General features: G+C 40.6%; 1 protein-coding gene across 3 annotated transcripts in view; it reads left to right on the forward strand.

The window, feature by feature from the left end:
- Positions 1-10,950: 10,950 nt before the first annotated feature.
- The window catches only part of ENPP3 (ectonucleotide pyrophosphatase/phosphodiesterase 3), a 71,500-nt gene continuing 64,625 nt past the window's right edge, over positions 10,951-17,825 (forward strand). For 2 of the 3 annotated variants that reach the window (XM_045805544.2, XM_087865496.1), the window contains exons 1-2: positions 13,449-13,584; positions 17,175-17,250. In XM_045805544.2, the coding sequence (XP_045661500.1) occupies positions 13,507-13,584; positions 17,175-17,250 (154 nt within the window). In that variant the 5' untranslated portion in view covers positions 13,449-13,506. Of the gene's footprint in view, positions 11,141-13,448; positions 13,585-17,174; positions 17,251-17,825 lie in introns of those variants that run through there. The other variant, XM_087865497.1, reaches the window with a different exon arrangement.

Genomic DNA, 17,825 nt, shown 5'->3' on the forward strand with positions numbered 1-17,825 from the left:
TCAGTATGTTCTCAGCAAATGCTAGCAAATCTTAATAATAGCCAGGGCTTGTATAGTTAAAAAGGTAGAATGGTCGGGAAAGAATTACATCATTTTTTTCACAACCAAATACATTTTAATTTTTATATCATGCTTGCTGATGCTTCATCCATTGAATAAAAATTGACCATCTAGTCCTAGACCTTGATGTGTTTTCCCCCAATATTCATTTTTTCAATTGATGTATAATCTATAAACAATGAAGCACCTAAATTTTACATGTACAGATCCATGAATCTTGACCAATATTTACACTGGTTTAACTACGACTTCAGTCAAGATATGGAGTATTTTCATCACACCAGGAAGTTCCTGGTGTTCCTTTGCAGCCAGTCCCCCTTCCCAGAAGCAAAGATTGTTTTGATTTCTGTAACCACTAATTAATCTGGATGTTCTTGAAGTTTATATAATTGGAATCACACAGTATGTACTCTTTTGTGTCTAGCTCCTTTCACACAACTGCATGTTTTGAGATCCATCCATGTGTATCATTCCATTGTATGAGTATACTAGAGAATGTTATCAGTTCACCTGTTGGTGCACATTTAGATTATTATCAGTTTTTGAATAATGTGAATAAAGTTGCTATGAACACTCTTGAACAAGTCTTCCTGCAGACATATATTATCTTTTCTATTGTGTAAATGCCTAGGGGTAGAATTTTGGGGTCATGTGGTAAGTATATGTTTAACCTTATAAAAAATTGCCAAACAGTTCCCCAGACTGGTGTTTACCATTTTTATACTCTAATACTACAGATGTGTGAGAGTTCCAGTTGTTATGACAATATCATAGTATCTCAATTGCTGTAGCTTATTAGGAAGCCTTGAAGTAGGGTAGCCTACGTTCTCCAATTTTATTATTTTTTTCAAGCTTATTTTGGTTATTCTAAGTCCTTTGCATTTCCATATAATTTTAGAATCAGTTTGTCTATTTGAGCAAAAAGAATACTGAGATTTTGGGGGGATTAAGTTGAATCTATAGAGTAATTTGGGAATAATTGACACAGAAACAATGTTGAGTCTTTTAGTCCACAAACATGGTAGCTCTCTCCATTTATGTAGGTCTTCTTTTATTTCTTTGGCAATATTTGATGATAATCAGTGACAGAGTGGTTCCACAATTCTGTAGGCCATAATCAAGAATCAGTCCATTCAGTTAAAATATTCTTCTAAATCCTTACCTTGAAATTTCTATAAAATGGAATATAATTTCCTCAGCAGAAAATGTCAAACAACTGTGTTCACTAGAAGGAAGAAAAAAAACATATTAAGGAAAGGACTGGATGGAGATATGCTTGAATGTGTAACATATCAACCTTCTTAGCTTTCCTCAAAAATGACCAAGCCTTCACAGCAGGAAGAATAATTACCTGGAGCAGCTCAAAGTGGACTGAGCAAAAGGGTGAACACATAACTGCACCCAAGGAAGTGTGCTAATGATCGAACCAGGGCAACTGAACTGGTTCCAGATGGAGCCTTTGTGCTGGGAACAGGAACTAAGTCAGAAGTTCAGGAAATAAGTAAAGGCAGACATGGAGGTAGAAGTGACCAGCAAGACTGGGATAAACTGAGAACACCTAGGACAACTCTGTGGAAAAGGCTGGTACATTTAGATCATTGCTAGTTCTGGACTCAAGACAAATACTTAAATCAGCTTAGTGATGGAGGCCAGGCTAGGCATCATTCAGAATCGGAGGGCCCTGAAAGCCCGGGTGAGTAGTCTGAGTCAGCAGCTAATGAGATGATTGCTTTGGGTTTGTAAATAATGGAGTGAGCTATAAGAAAGACAAAAGGAAAAAAGGAAAGAAAAAGAAAAAAAGAAAAAAAAAAGAAAAAAGAAATTTAAAAACAAGCGCAGGGTTTAGAAGAACCCAGGGGTATACCTACCTCCTTAAGGAATAAGATATAGCAAATGTAATGGGCAGCTGGAAACCCTAGATTTGAGGGTGGAAATGAAGCAGCTTAGGGTCTTTGGAGGATGGGAGTAGAGAGGAGGCATACCCCATCAACATGTGAGCAACATAAGAGTATCATCTGTATCTTCATGTTTTCTATTCCAAATTCTAGTATAATGTCATAATGAATGAGTGAATGATGAATGAAAGAATATTGAGATTGTAAAGGAAGATATGGAGAGTAAGCTGGGTTTCAGGTTCCAAGCAGATAAATTAACTCATGGACTCATCAATGAAATGAAAATCTGGTCTTTGCCCTTGACTTCTGAAGGATAATGTTGAAGCCCTTGGAATGTTGTACTGTGTTTTGGTTTGCCTGGGGCCCTTGAGATACCCTAGGCAGTCTAACAATGTGATTTGGGGTGAGGAAGTTTGGCTTATGAGGTCAACCTCTGGAGGGGCTGGAGATAGAATTCAGCTACAAAGGCATCAACCACGTCTACATTGTGAAGCCCCAGTAATCTCTGGACACAAAACTCAAGTGAGCTTTACTGGTTAGCAACATTTCGTGTATGCTGTCAGGTACTGATGCCAGCAACGTAATGCTGTCCACAACTCCATGGGTAGAGGACAACTGGAAACTCCATTTGGAACTTCCCTGGACTATGTCTTATGTGCCTTTTCCCCTTGACTGATTTCCATATGTATCTTTTAATTATAATAAACCATAACCATGAGTATAATATGAGTCTTTCTAGAAAATCATCAAACCTAAGTGTTGTTTTAGAGACTCCCAAACTTGGAATGGGTGTCAGAAGTGAGGATAATCTTGAGGAGTGCTCCTTTTAACTACACACACCACACTTCCACTTTTGTTGGGAAGGAAAGAAAAGAAGAGAGAAGGGAGAAAGCCTGGGAGGGGAGAAGAAAAGAAGAGAAGGATGGAGGAAAAGAAGAAAGAAAATGTCAACCACTATCTATCTTTACAGGTATGTGCTTGCATACATCAGGAGAAAGTATAGAAGTAGTTTTGCCTCTGGTGGGCAAAATACTAGCCCCCCCAAGGATGTCCATATCCTCATCTCCAGAACCTGAAAAGATGTTAGATTTCATGGCAAAGGGGAATTAAAGTTGCAAATGGAGTTAAGATTCCTAATCAGCTGACCTTAAACTAGGACTACCCTGGATTATTTGGATAGACCCAATGTAATCAAAATGGTCCTTAAAAGTAGAGGAGGGAGTTGGAAGAGAAGAGCCAGAAGATGTGACTAAAGAAGAATAGTCAACGAGATGCAAGGTTTCTGTCCTAGAAGATGGAAAGGGAACCATCAGCCAAGGAATGTGGGTGGCTTCTAGAAGCTGGAAAAGGTAACGGACCAGATTCTCCCCCTAGAGCCTCCAGAAAGGAACCCAGCCACGTGGACACCTTGATTTCAGCCCAATGAGACCTGTAGCATACTTGTAAGAAACAGAACTATAAAATAAATCTATGTTGTATTAAGCCACTAAGTTTGTGGCAAGTTGCTACAGCAGCCACAGAAAACTCATCCATCTTTTTTTTTTTAAAGTAGTTTCCGTGCCCAACATGGAGCCCAACATGTGGTTTAACCTCACAACCCCAAGATCAAGACCTGAGCTGAGATCAAGAGCGGACGCTTAACTTACTGAGCCACCCATGCACTGCCGCAGAAAACTAATCTAAATGCCTAAGTATCAGGATTGGCTACCTGAGAAAGATGGGAAAGATTGCCTATTTATTATAAAGTAATACTTTTAAAAAAATGGAGTGGAGACTTCTTTCCTAGAAGATACTCTCTTTACTTTTGATGCTGAAGATTTCAACATATATGTTCCCCAAATAACTCAACCTTACTAGGTCCAAAACCTAACTTGTCATCTTTTTAGAAAACTAGACTCTCCTCCTGGTGCCCCTCTCTCTGCTAAGGGCCCTGCCCACCCTTCTCCTAGTCACCTGAGTTTAGAATCAGTCTCCAAGCTCAGAGGTGCTGCTGTCCTATTTCTCAAGGCCAGCACTTACCTGTTTCCATGGGCTTCATGGAGCTTGTCACCTCTCTCTAGGACTGTGACACTCACACCTACCTGACCTCTCTGTCTTCGTCTCTGCCCGCTCCGGTCCACTCTATTCTCCAGAACCGGGTAAATATTCTGAGAGCACACCTTCCATTATTTCACTCTCTGACATTAGATCCTTCTTTGGCTTTTCCTTTCCCATAAGCTCACATTTAAATTTTTTCAACCCAAGCTACTTCATTTTTTTTTTCTTTCTTTCTTTTGAAAGAATGGCTTTCTAACTCCAAATTTATTGTTTTAAAATTCTTACCGTACAGATTTCACAGCTTAAAGAATTCTGATTCTTATAATTCATTCTGCCTTGTAAAAACCTCATTTTTCCTGGATTGTTTTATTTGTATAGAGATGTTTTGATTCAGACAGTACTTTAACTCATACCAGTAGTGTTCATTGTGTAGTCCAGAATTAAAAACTTTTTTTTAAAGATTTTTTTTTTTATTTGACAGAGAGAGAGAGCACAAGCAGGGGGAGCAGCAGAGAAAGGGAGAAGCAGGCTCCCTGCTGAGCAGGGAGCCTGATGCCTGCTTGATCCCAAGACCCTGGGATCATGACCTGAGCCAAAGGCAGATGCTTAACCGACTGAGCCACCCACACGCCCCCAGAATTAAAAACTTTAATTTTCTGGTTATACACTGTGAAATCAATTGATAATACTATTAATATAATCCTTAACTCCTTTACACTGTTATTCTTTTTCAAAGCATTACATGTAAATATTAAAAAGATGAATAATTCTCCAAAGCTCATATTAAAAAAATAATAGTTTTCAACCAAACTCCTCCCTATCTCTCATTTCCCAGAAGCTAGCCACTTTCAAATCTTTTTCTATATAACATGCTTTATTCTACTATTTCCTGCTATTTCAGTTTTAGATATTATATCAACTTCTTACCAGGAAAGACGAGTATGTAGTGTTCCCTGGTATGCCTCACATTTCCTCCTTCTCCAACCTACTCATGCATGTATCAGAACTTGTTAAGTAAATAATTACAGACCGTTCATACTGTTCTGACTCCGTAGCGATTATCTACAGTTAGCAACACAGTGCATTGTGATTACATTTCTCTTTTCTGTACCACTTTTTGTTTTGTTTGGGGACTTAATCATTGTCTTTGGGGCACCTGAGTGGCTCAGTTGGATAAGCAGTTAAGCGTCTGGTCATGGTCTCTGTGTCCAGCCATCCAGCGGAGCCCCTGCAGTGGGCTCCCTGCTCAGCGGGGGTCTGCTGCTCCCTCTCCCTCTGTGCACTCTCTCTCTCTCTCTCTCTCAAATAAAGAAATTAAATCTTAAAAAAATAATAATTGTCTTATGTTTTTTTCTTTGCTAAGTTTCGGATGTGCCTATCACTAATTCACCCAAAAACCTCTGTCTGAGATGTAAATCTCCTCTCAGGAAGCAGACGTGTAAAGTAATCCTGTCCGGATTGCCTGCAGTCTACACCTGCCTCAAGGCTACTGGCGGGGGGATAGCATCCTGGGGATTCCCTTTCACCACCCTGTCCTATGTAACATCTGTGTGTTCAGCTACAAGCCTTCCTCTTCCTCTATTTACTCCCTGGTTTGGGGGATGGAGGAGAGCACATCCTCCATTAGCTTTCTCAAAAGACTATTTCTTTTCCCCAAACTATTTTGAAAATTTTAAAACCTAGAGAAAAAATTAGAAGAATTTAATAATCAACACACATATTTTAAACATTTTGCCACATTTACTATTTCTTTGTCTCTTCCTCTCTGTCTCTCTTCTCTCTGTCCCTCTCCATTCTGATTCTATCTGTGTGAACTACTTGAGAATTATTTACAGACATCATAACTTCACTCTGAAATATTTCACTGTGTGCCTTCTGTAAGTCAATGCAATTAGGACCTGACTTTCCCAACCACGATACACTTATCACACTCAGGAAATTAAACATCAATTCACCACTGTTATCTGGAATGCATCCACACTCACATTTCCTCACTTGTCTCAGTAATGGCCTTCAATTATCCTTTTTTTCTTCCATTTTTACTCCATTTTATTCTTCCATGATCCAGTCAGGGATCTTGCATTGCATTTAGTTGTTAGGTTTCACCTTTCAGACTACAGTTCTGTAATCCTTTCTGTCCCCACTTCACAAAATTGACATTTTTGAAGATTCCATGTAAATCGTTTTGTAGAATGTCCCTCAATTTGGATTTGTCTCATTTCTTCTGCCATATTCGTCCTGTTATGTCCTTTAAAGTGTTGTTTTTTGGACACCTGGGTTGCTCAGTCGGTTAAGCATCTGCCTTCGGCTCTGGTCATGATCCCAGGATCCAGGGATTGAGTCCTACATTGGGCTCCCTGCTCTGCGGGAAGCCTGCTTCTCCTTCTGCCTGCCTCTCCCCCTGCTTGTGCTTTCTCTCTCTCTCTGACAAATAAATAAATAAAACCTTTAAAAAAAATAAAGTGTTGTGTTTTAGAAGCTTTGCCTGATGTAAGCTATAAAGAAAACAAGTACAGAGATGCCTGAGTGGCTCAGTTTGGTTAGGCGGCTGCCTTTGGCTCAGGTCATGATCCTGGGGTCCTGGAATTGAGTCCGGTGTCAGGCTCCTTGCTTCTCCCTCTCCCTCTGCCTGCTGCTCCCTCTGCTTGTGCTCTCTCTCTGCCAAATAAATAAATAAAATCTTAAAAAGAAAAAGAAAAATACACACACACACACACACATTCACAAAATCAAGGCTGTGCATAATTTCAAGCAGCTCACAGAGCTTCCCTTGAAGCCTGCACGTGCAAGTACATAAAACCTTGGCAAAGACTGTGCTCTAGACGTAATTGGAGTGGTGATGGGACTCATGATCCTGCTACTCAGCAATAGCACTTGAGTTACATTTTAAGTTACATAACGTTTATTAGAAATGTTACCTCTTACGTTATGGAATTATTTGTTTCCCTAAAATTCATATGGTGAAGTCCTACTACTGCAGAATATGACTGTATTTGGAAATAGATTCTTTAAAAAGGTAATTAAGTTACTATGAGGTCATTAGGGTAGGCCCTAATCAATATGACTAGTGTTCTTATAAGAAGAGAACATTGGAACACAGACAGAAACACCAGACAGGTGCATGCACAGAGAGCCAACCATGGGAAGTTATAGGGAGAAGGTGAACATCTGCAAGTCAGGGAGAGAGGCCTTAAGAGAAGCCAACCCTGCATCACCTTGATCTTGGACTTCCAGCCTCCATAATTGTGAAAAAATAAATTTCTGTTGTTTAAGCCACCCAGTCTAGGGTACTTTGTTATGGCAGCCCTAGCAAACTAATGTTGATACCTTTCTGAATTCTCTTATAAAAGTTTAATTGTTTCCCCTTCTATTCCCCTAGCACTTCATTAATACCACTAGTATAGTGCATACCACACTGTATTATGGTTGAAAATGTCTCTCCTACCAGACTGAAGCTCTTTAGAGTAGATGCTAAACATTCTTGCATCACCTGGCATAAAATCTGGGGCTTGGTGGTTCTCATTTGTTATTTTTTATTCTGAATTAAATGAAAGAATCCAAATAAAGTGCATTTGTTTCATGGGCGAGACTTCCTTTGAAATGATTGCTATTTCTGAAATGCTGGATATAGGAAAAGATTTGGATCACATCCGAAGTTATATCTAGTAAAGTAATTCATTACAATTTGGTTTACTAGACATTTATGAGGGTGGGCTTAGACCTCACATTATTTTTGAAACCATTAATGATTTATTCAACAAGTGTCTATTGAATGTCTTCTAGGTGCTGGCCATTGTGATAGATACTGGACCAAATGGCAAGTCAAAACTGACCTTGTTCCTGTCATGCTGTAGAGATACCAGTTTGGGAAAATAATCCAGTTCCTGCCAGGTTTCAGGGAAGAAGAATGAACCCACGGCCTATGCCTAAATGGACCTTGGAGAGCCTTGGAGAACACAGGTAGCATGATAACACTCTGGTTTTTGGATGTCTTTTCTGGAGATGTCTCTAGAATTTCAGTCATAAATGAGGTCCACTTGAGAACACTGAAAACAAGAAGAGTCTACGAGAGCTTGGAAAATTTTTAGCAGTAAAATTATTTCAGAGTTTTGAAACAAGTAAGAAAGAGTCTTAAAATTCTAACATTACTAGGGCATATTTCTGCACTTGAGGCAAAGTAAGAGAAACAGAGCTCCAGACCCAGAGACAACCTTAGAAATGTTGACTGTTCAGAAGAAAACAATTGCAATGCCATGGGAGGAATCAGAGTAGGCTTCTGACTTCTGAATCATAAGAGGTAGTAATTGGTGGTTCAAGTGACAAGCTAATGCAAGTTTTTCTGGCCAAATACATTAGTGGCAGCCTTTGAAAGTTGGAAGAAATTAGGGGTAGATTAGGGATTAGCAATACTACAAAGGACCAGTTAGTAAGTATTTTAAGCTTTGTGGGCCAAGAAGCAAAACTAAAGGTATTATGTAGTTATGTGTATAAAATCAGAGATGTGTGTGTATTACCATAAGTTAAGAAATAAATTTTTGCAAATTTTTATTGGTAAAATTCAAAAAGTAATAATAATAGAGTACCTTTTTCCCCCCTTGGTAATAAGTGTTTCCTGATAAGACGTATGGAATTCTTTTTTTCCCCTCCAGGGTTGGGAGAAAATTTTTGTTTAACTGAGGTTCAAAATGACTGTTCTCTATCTCCAAGTTGATCATAAATGTTCAACTGAGTTGACTGGCAGTGAAACTTTATGTATTTCATCTTGGAAAATGTCTTTTCACACACAGAGGTACTGCAAAATACTGATATCAATCTATAGTCATTGATTCTACATTATCATTGTCATTGTTTGGATGTCTAGTAACCCAGCCACTTTATTTGTATTTCAGTTTCAAGAACTTGGGTCCTATAGCCCATGCTGAGCTTTTGCTTGACCCTCATATAAAATGTTGCCTCTCAGCCCTGGTTCAGCATTGTTAACAGCAGTCCTACCTGGACTGCTAGTCCTAGTATCAGCTCCAATATTGGATTTTCACTGGCCATGGACTAGCATCTGCCCTTCCTATACTAACTACCCATTAGCACAGCTTCTGCTTGCTAGGCATGCTTGTCAATATCTCTGTGTGTTTTTCTGCCTTTTCCTTATGACAGGCCCTCCTTGAAGTTGGCCACCTGCCCTCTTGTTATTATGTTATTTGAGGTCTCTCAACCTTGACAGACTCCTTTCTGCTGCTGGACCTGAGCCTAGTATCTGCCTCACCTCCACCACCTCTCTCGGTGTATCTAGTTTCTCTGAACCTTCCCAGTCTGGCTTGTCCAACTACCACTCAAGCTCTAGTGCTTTAACCAGAAAGGCTGGGTTTATGTGACTTAAGAAGTTGATGCTGGCAGTCCCTGGGGCTTTCCCAAGACAGCAGCAAATAGGTTTTCTGTGATTTTAGAAAAGCTCTGCGAATTCATGACGACCTTGTAGAGTGTGAGAAGTATTTATGACTGGTGGGAGATGTAGTGATATCTACCTATCAGAGCACAACTGTTCTAGGCCATTAATCATTACAATAAGCAGAGTGAAGCTTTCAGAACCCAGAAGGTGCAGATTGTTCTAAAGTTTAAAGGGGAGGGGTGCCTGAGTGGCTCAGTTGGTTAAGTGCCTGCCTTTGGCTCAGGACATGATCCCTGGGTCCTGGGATGGAGCCCCACACTGGGGTCCCTGCTCAGTGGGGAGCCTGCTTCTCTCTCTCCCACTCACCCTGCTTGTGCTTTCTGTCTTTCCCTCTGTCCCCCTCTGTCAAGTAAATTAAAAAAAATCCTTTTATAAAAAAAATAAAGTTTAAAGGGGAAAAGAATTGCACAGCTTCCAATGTTAAAGAGTATAGGATCAGATCCAGGTGACCAGGCAGTCTATTCCAAAGTCTAAGTTGCATGGACTGTGTAGATTTGGCCAGTGTCCAATGCTCCGGTGGACTGTTGGGAATAAGTTTCTAAGACTTGAGACGCTCAAAAGAGGTTGGGGTTATGGGCTCATTTAGGGGTATTGCTGTAGTAGAAAATAAACTAGACAGCAAACAATGCTAACATCTCTACCTCCACTGGGTGTGTGCCCCAGATAGATCCCCTGAGGTTTACTCACCTCAGGACCTGAACGACTAAGATCTTTTTCCATTAATTTAGTAATTTAGAGATAAGCTGAGACCATCTTAAAAATGAATAATTTGATGTCAAGAGTCAATTAACTTGTGAGAGAGACAAGATTGTATCAGAGGCCTCTTGACTTTCTTATCCAGTGTTTTTGTGTTCTCAGGGTTGGAAGAGGGTGGAGGATGAGGGTGGAAGAAGAGAGGAAGGATGTTTTGGCAGTGGGGGGAGGCAATGAATTACATAATTGTAGAGAGTAAAATGGAGTCTCTCATGTCAAGCAGAAGCCTGGGTCAAGAAATGACGGAAGCAGTTGAGGTTCTGCCGCTAGAAGATATTGCCTAGACCAAGTCAGCTTACACCCCAGAACTGATAACGAGCAGAACCAGAGGAGGTCTGCAGAGACCCAAAACTGATTCAATCCCTTTAAAAAGGGGAGGATTTGGGCAGCAAACTGTCAGACTCTTCAGCATGACCCCTCTACGTCTGACCTTTTAAAAAAGGCAACTGCCACCGAACACTCTACCTGATTGAACTCCAAACAGAACCAAGAGCCTTGCCTGCTGGAACATCAGAAGCAGTCAGTGCCGAGAGCTGACCCGGACCGGACCGGACTGAGACCTCATCTCAACTGTGCGCCCACAGACTGACTTTGCATTTGGTTCATTCACTTCCTGCACCCTTGCGTTATCTTGTTTGTTATGTGACTTGTCTTCTGTCCTGCTCTTTGTGCCGTGTAAGAAGCCAAGTTTAATCACATGGTGAATTGTCATTGAGTTTGGAATCCTGAACCTGCTTTATCATTGTGATTTAACTTTGCTTTATGATTGTATAAAGCTGACATCGTGGAAAGACACAAATCGTGTGCGCCTTCATAGCGTGCTCATGACAATAATAAAAATACGGAGCCAGAGTCAGTGGTATTCTGGTGAACGAAGCCGGTATAGAATCAAGTGACATCATGGAAAGTACCAGGAAGCAGCATCTGAGTGCATCTGGGGTATCAGTACCAGGTAAGCATTCTGGAGTCAAGGCATATAAATTATTATAGAAAGTATCAAGACAAAGAGTTAAAAATCAAGAAGACAGAGGGGCACCTGGGTGGTTCAGTCGGTTAAGCATCTGCCTTTGGCTCAGGTCATCATCTCAGGGTCCTGGGATCTGAGCCCACTCAGCGGGGAGTCTGCTTCTCCCCTCACCCTCTGCACCCCCCCAATTCTGCCCATATGCGCTCCCTCCCTCTCTCTCTCTGAAATAAAGAAAATCTTTTTTTTTTTTTTTAGATTTTATTTATTTATTAGAATGAGAGAGAGAAGAGAGCAAGAGCACAAGCAGGGGGAGCTGCAAGCAGAGGGAGAAGCAGGCTCCCCATTGAGCAAGGAGCCTGATGTGGGGCTCAATCCCAGGACCCTGGGATCATGACCTGAGCCACAGGTAGACGCTTACCGAACCGAGCCACCCAGGTGACCCTAACTAAATAAAATCTTAAAAAAAAAAAAAACCAAGAAGACAGAAACCAAGATAACAGACTCTGGAGGTACAAATAAGGAGAAGTTCAAGTAGGGCAAAGTCTTAAAAAGAGGTGTGAGAAGATGTTCAAAGGATGTATCAATCAAGGTCCTCCAGATAAGCAGAAGGAGGTGAAGGTGAAGGTGAAGGGAGGGATAGGGAGGGAGAGAGAAAGAAATTGACTCACTTGATTGTTTTGGCTGGCAAGTCCAAAGTCCATAGGGCAGGGCAAGCTGATAGGCTGGAAACGTAGGCTAATGGTATAGTCCTGAGGCAAAATTTCTTGTTCTTTTAGCCTTAAACTGTTTGGATGAAGCCCATCAACATTACTGAGGGTTTTCCCCTTTTTTTTTTAAAGTCAGTTGATTGTAGTTGTTACCTCGTTTACAAAATACCATCGTGGCAACACCCTAGATTCCTGAGGCAAAATTTCTTGTTCTTTTAGCTTTAAACTGAGTGGTTGAAACCGCCTTTGTCTAAAGGTCAATTGATTGTTGATGCTACCACGTTTACAAAATACCGTTGTGGCAACACCCTGGATTAGATTTGATTTAATAACCAGATACGATAGCTTAGCCAAATTGACACACAAAACTACCACCATAGAAAGGAAGGTAGAAGTAGAACTATTAAGGAGAGTAGAGGCAGGTTGGGTAGACTGTCCTAAGTGCAAATAGAAAAAATTGAAGCTAGATAACTTGTCAGATGTCTAGATGTCAGATGACTAGATAAAAGCCCTAATTCCTAGGAATCTAATTTTTATGCCAGCTGTGATGTTGATTTTCTTTCTAGACATGATTTTCTTTCTTACCCTCTGTTTGCCCCAACAACAATGGTAACAACAGTACCCCCTGATGCGGGAGTCTCAAGACCAGGTGGAGTCTCACTTCTGAGACAGCGCTACCCAAGGTGACCTTGGGCACGTAGTCAAGCTCTAGAGGTTCTCTAGTGTTATCTGTACAATTGGCAGGTTTAGGTAGAATCCAGAGTAAATGTTTGCAGAAAAGAATTCAAAAGTGCATGCACTGCTCAAAGCGAGGTGTCTATACTGACTTTGGCTACATATAAAATGGCTTGGAGGGATAATTTAGCCCCAAACCCAGAAGATTCTAATTCAGTGGAAGTGGAGCCTGGGCCTCCGAATTTCAAAAATAAAAACGAAAATTAAAAGACTTCTCTGGGTGTTTCTAAGTTTATCTGGTGCAGAGAACTGTGTGCCAAAGGTATCCAAATAGTTTTTTTAAAAAAAGATTTTATTTACTTATTTGAGAGAGAGAGAGCAGAGCGAGAGAGAGAGAGAGAGAGAGAGAGAGCACGAGCTTGGCGGGGGAGGGGCAGAAGGAGAGGGAGAAGCAGACTCCCCACTGAGCTGGGAGCCCCATGCCAGGCTCCATCCCAGGACCCTGGAATCATGACCCAGCTGAAGGCAGACACTTAACTGACTGAGCCACCCAGGCGTCCCTAAAGCTCCTTTTTAATGTGGTGGCTTTCAGCTGTGCTATGAAGTTTATACAAATATAGAAACCTCCTGGAATTTCCCTAACAAGTCTTTTTTGTTTTGGGTTATTTTTGGAAGAAAGCAAATGGTCAGATCGTATTAAAAATTGATTATTGTATTATTCTTGTTACAAACGTTTTGATTAGTATTTAGTGTTTGTCTACAATGTCTCGGGAAAGGACTTTCATCTCTTGACGCTATTGTTATTACAACATTTTCCCGCTCTTTTAATTGTCCAATCACTAAAGACCTCTAATCTTCCCAAACACTTAAAAGTTAGTCACAGCCGCGTACCTTACTCAGTTCCTCTTTGCTGGACTGGAGAAAAGGGGGAGGACTACCGTCTTCTAGTAAAACAGGTTTATACAGATAATGGAGTCTATGCGGGTTTTATCAACGGAAGAACCTGTTAAGAGGAGCAGTGTTAAGAAATATAAAATAATTTGTATTGTAAGTACAATTTTAAATTTTAGTCCTTCTAGCTTTAAGACAGTGTTAAGTGTATAAATCCCCAGTGTGTTGCTGTTTCAGGGTGAAGTTTTTAAGTGATCGTATTCAGTTTAACCCGTCTGACAAATGCGATGCCAAGTTAATATTTTTAATCCTATTTTGCCTAAGAAATGTAACAACAGATTAATATTTGATCAATCTAAGAAGTGGGGGTCTGTGTTGAAACACTCAGCAGTGCTGATTTTAGCATGATTATAATCCCCCCCCCCAAGTCACCATTTTATACTGCCTGGGTATCTTTAAGGCCAGAGAGTGAGCAGTTGAAATCACCCTATCTTCTATTCTTCGTTGGACTGTTGCTTTTAACTTAGTTTACTTCACTCTTAAAGATGGTCTCATGTCTAGTTCCTCTTTGATTTTTTTTTTTTAATATGATAAGATCTTCCCTGTTACAAAGGAAAAAAAAGAAAAGCTTTCCTTGATTTGATTATTCAGACTTTTGGGGAGAAGGGGGGTCCATCCACTACCTTGGTTTTCTCACCACCCAACCATTCTCTGTTCTGCTTGGTTTTTTTTTTGGTTTTTGTTTCAGTTTTAGTTTTTTAAGATTTTATTTATTTGAGAGAGAGAGAGAGCACAAGCAGAGGGAAGCAGCAGAGAGAGAAGGAGAAGCAAGGCTTCCCGCTGAGCAGGGAGCCCAATGTGGGCCTGGATCCCAGGACCCTGGGATGATGACCTGAGCTGAAGGCAGACACTTAACCAACTGAGCCACCCGGGCGCCCCCAGTTCTGCTTGTTTTTACTGTCCTGAAGTCATTTCCCTGAAAGTCAGTCCTTCTCCTCTGTCCTTGTCCTACTGCACCTCCATAACAATAATACTCCCGCATATTATTATTATTATTTTCTCATCTTGAGTTATTCTCTCCTCTTGCTTCCGTGATGGCATTGATATCCCCCATTTTTATGACACTTCTCTTTATCTGCATTCTTGGCTGATTTATCTTCTCACTGCACATTGCACACAGTGTTCCCACCAAACTCAGTCTAAAGATCTTTTCTGTGGGCGATCTCATCTTATGATTTTAAAAGTCACATCCTCGACCAAGAATTTCAAGCAAGCCAGTAGGTCTGACTTCCTGCTGAGTTTCTGTCATACAATTTCAAAAGCCGCCTTGCTGGCTCTTCTTCCAGTGTCTCAAGGCAAAACCAGCTGATTAATTGGTTTCACACCTATCAGGCTGCAATTTTCTCCTAATTCCCTACTTTCTTTAATGTCACCACCGTTCTGTCACTCAAGCATTGTTTCTAGAAGTGGATGAAACCATGTGTGTAAGCGCTGAGTCCAGGAACTAACAAAGTAAACCGTCAAGATATTCTATTTATTCGTTATCCTTCTGGGAACTTCGGAGTGTTAGCTTCTGTGCCATTTATTATATCTATCCCATCTTACAAATTCAAGAAATTATAAACCCTTGGAAGTGAAATTTTGTACATCATTTATTTTCCTTCCTTGTATACTTCTAACGGTTTACTAGTATGTATAATAGCTCAGTATTTTAAAATCATAGTTTCTAAAGTACCCTGTTGCCAAATTTTAACACAAGTTTCATTTAAAAAACTTTACATGTATCTACTGTGTTTCTAGCGCTCTTTATTCAGCCATCGAAAGCTAAATATTGGAGTCTCAGAGGTTTTTGACTCCGGAGCTCTCCCCTCTCCACTTTGTTGGTAGCATAAATAGTTTAAGATACATGTGCACCTCAATATCAAGCTTTTTCATGGGACGCCTGGGGTAACTCAGTAGGTCAAGTGGCTCCCTTCAGCTCAGGTCATCATTCCAGGGTCCTGGGATTGAGCCCACATTGGGCTTCCTGCTCAGTGGGGAGCCTGCTTCTCCCTCTCCCTCTGCTGCTTCCCTCTGCTTGTATGCTCTCTCTCCCCAAATAAATAAAATCTTTAAAGAAGAAGCCTGTTCAGAATTACTACATATTTAGAGGAAATGATTATATGAGATTAAAAATTACTACGTATTTAGAGGAAATTATTACATGAGATTCTGTAAGTTCTTCTTAAGGAACTTATAGAATAATGCAGGGAAGAAATAAAAAACATGGGAAAAGTACAGTCATGAAGAAACAGACACTAAAAATTAAAATTAACAGGAGAAAGTTCAAGAGCATCCTAAGGACAGCTAGGTGCTGTGTATTTTCCCATCAAGTTTGAATGCAAAAGGACCAAAGATACGATGTAAAACCCAACCGTACCGAGACGTAAATCAGATGCATGAGGTTTACCATATGGCTCTTTCCCTGTATTTCGCTGCTTTGTGTTCCTAGTCTTGGTCACCTGTGGCTTTTGAGCATCTTAACAAGGGACTAAGTGTTAGTGATGCTGCTTAATAACTGTTTATGTTTGCTTTCCCCCTTCCATTCCCTCCATTGAATGCATGCCTGCTGGAAGGTCACTGAAACTTGGGCTAACTTTCAGACTTCATAAAACAATTGTTTTTACAGTGTTTTAACATGTTTTCCCAATCGTTGAATCCACTTCTATGGTAAAAGTTAGATGGGTCAACTTTTCCAGTTGATTTTCAGAATGAAAACAAACACAATCAATGCTTATGTAGATTTTTATTATCTAAGCAATTTTGATGGTGTGTGTTTTTTAAGTGTTTTTTTTTTAAAGCCAGAACAAAGGTTATTCGTGTTATAAAATACTTCCTAAGTAATTTGTGTGTCTGTTCCATTCATGTTTTATGGCTATATATTATTCAAGCTCTGTTACCCAGATACTTATCATTGGACTTACCGGGAGGGGGAAAATGTCAGTGGGAAGAATTCTCTTTCACTGTCTCACAGTTTATTTTTTCATTTTTTTTATGTTATGTTAGTCACCATACAGTACATCATGAGTTTGTCCAATATATCACCGCAGAATTCCAGGCATGCATAAAGTCCAGTACACTGAAGAGCCTGGTCAGCAGTAGCAATAATGAATGACACACACACAATCTTCGGTCGCAGAGCTTCCACATCATTGGTCTGAGCTGTGGGATCAAAGTGGATCATTTGCCAGTTAATTATTTGGACGCTATATTTTTACATGTGTTGGATAGTCTCATTCCCTTCTGTAGGCCAGAGCTAGGCGGGGGGAGTGGGGCTTGGTGGGGGGACTTCTGCTCCCTAGGAGTGAGGTAGTTACAGTTTTCACAGTTGAGGAATGCTTTTAGATAAATGATCTCCAAACAGGTGTCTAGTTAAGAATGAGAAATGGGCAAAGGAAAATAAATGGCTCCCATGGTTTCATTCATACTTTAACTCCATTTGGGATTAAGCTAACCAGGACTGATGTATTTGAATTTTAAGATCTGTAATAAATAGTCTTTTAAAATTCTTCGTAAAGCTTTCTTATTTTCAGGCATTAAACAAAAAAAAACAACTGTGCATGCCTCTATCATTGCTGGATCTGGTGTCACTGTGACTAGCCCACTCCGTGCCTTTACTCTTCACTGAGAGAGCAAGGTCGGTATCTTTGTACATTTTACATTTTTAAAAAAAATTGTAAAGGTCACTTTTCCTTTTTCCTCAATAGGTTCTTCTTGCTTTGTTGGTGATTGTGTCACTTGGATTGGGGCTGGGGCTTGGACTCAGGCGACAGGAAGAGCAAGGTATACCCCTCCGTGTTTTCTCAACACAGTTCTTATTACTCGTTTGTCCTCACCCTCACCCCTTGAAGCTTGTCTCCTCTCTGGAGCCCCCTCTCTTGTGCATGGAGCAGTGCCCTGTTACGCTCCTCCTTCTCCCACATTGCACTTTCTAGGAGCCCACATCTGCGGTTAGCATTATCCACTGTCACTTCTGGACTTGACCGTTTTGCCTTCACCCCCTGCTCCCTTGTGAGTCATATCATTCCTGTACGTTCCTCTCATTTGTCCTCGCCTTCGTAGAGGACTTTGGTAACTGGATTAAAGATTCCTGTCCCAGCACCTACTCTACTCCCTCCTATCTGCTGATAAACTTGCTCTCAAAAGTCTTGGTTGCTTCCCTCCGAGGACCTCCTGCTGTGTTAGTCCCGCACTCTCCCCGAAATTGCACTATTTCTTGGCTAGGTGATGCCACATTCTTAAATGTAGTGCAGAGTAGAAGCTTCATGTTTATTTATTTTTCCTCATAACAAGCAAAGAAAGGGGCGCCTGGGTGGCTCAGTTGGTTAAGCGTCTGCCTTTGGCTCAGGTCATGATTG

This window comes from Ursus americanus, chromosome 11 (genome assembly GCF_024610735.1).
Source record: "Ursus americanus isolate L20-20 chromosome 11, mUrsAme1.1.p, whole genome shotgun sequence".
Taxonomy (NCBI): Eukaryota; Metazoa; Chordata; class Mammalia; order Carnivora; family Ursidae; genus Ursus; species Ursus americanus.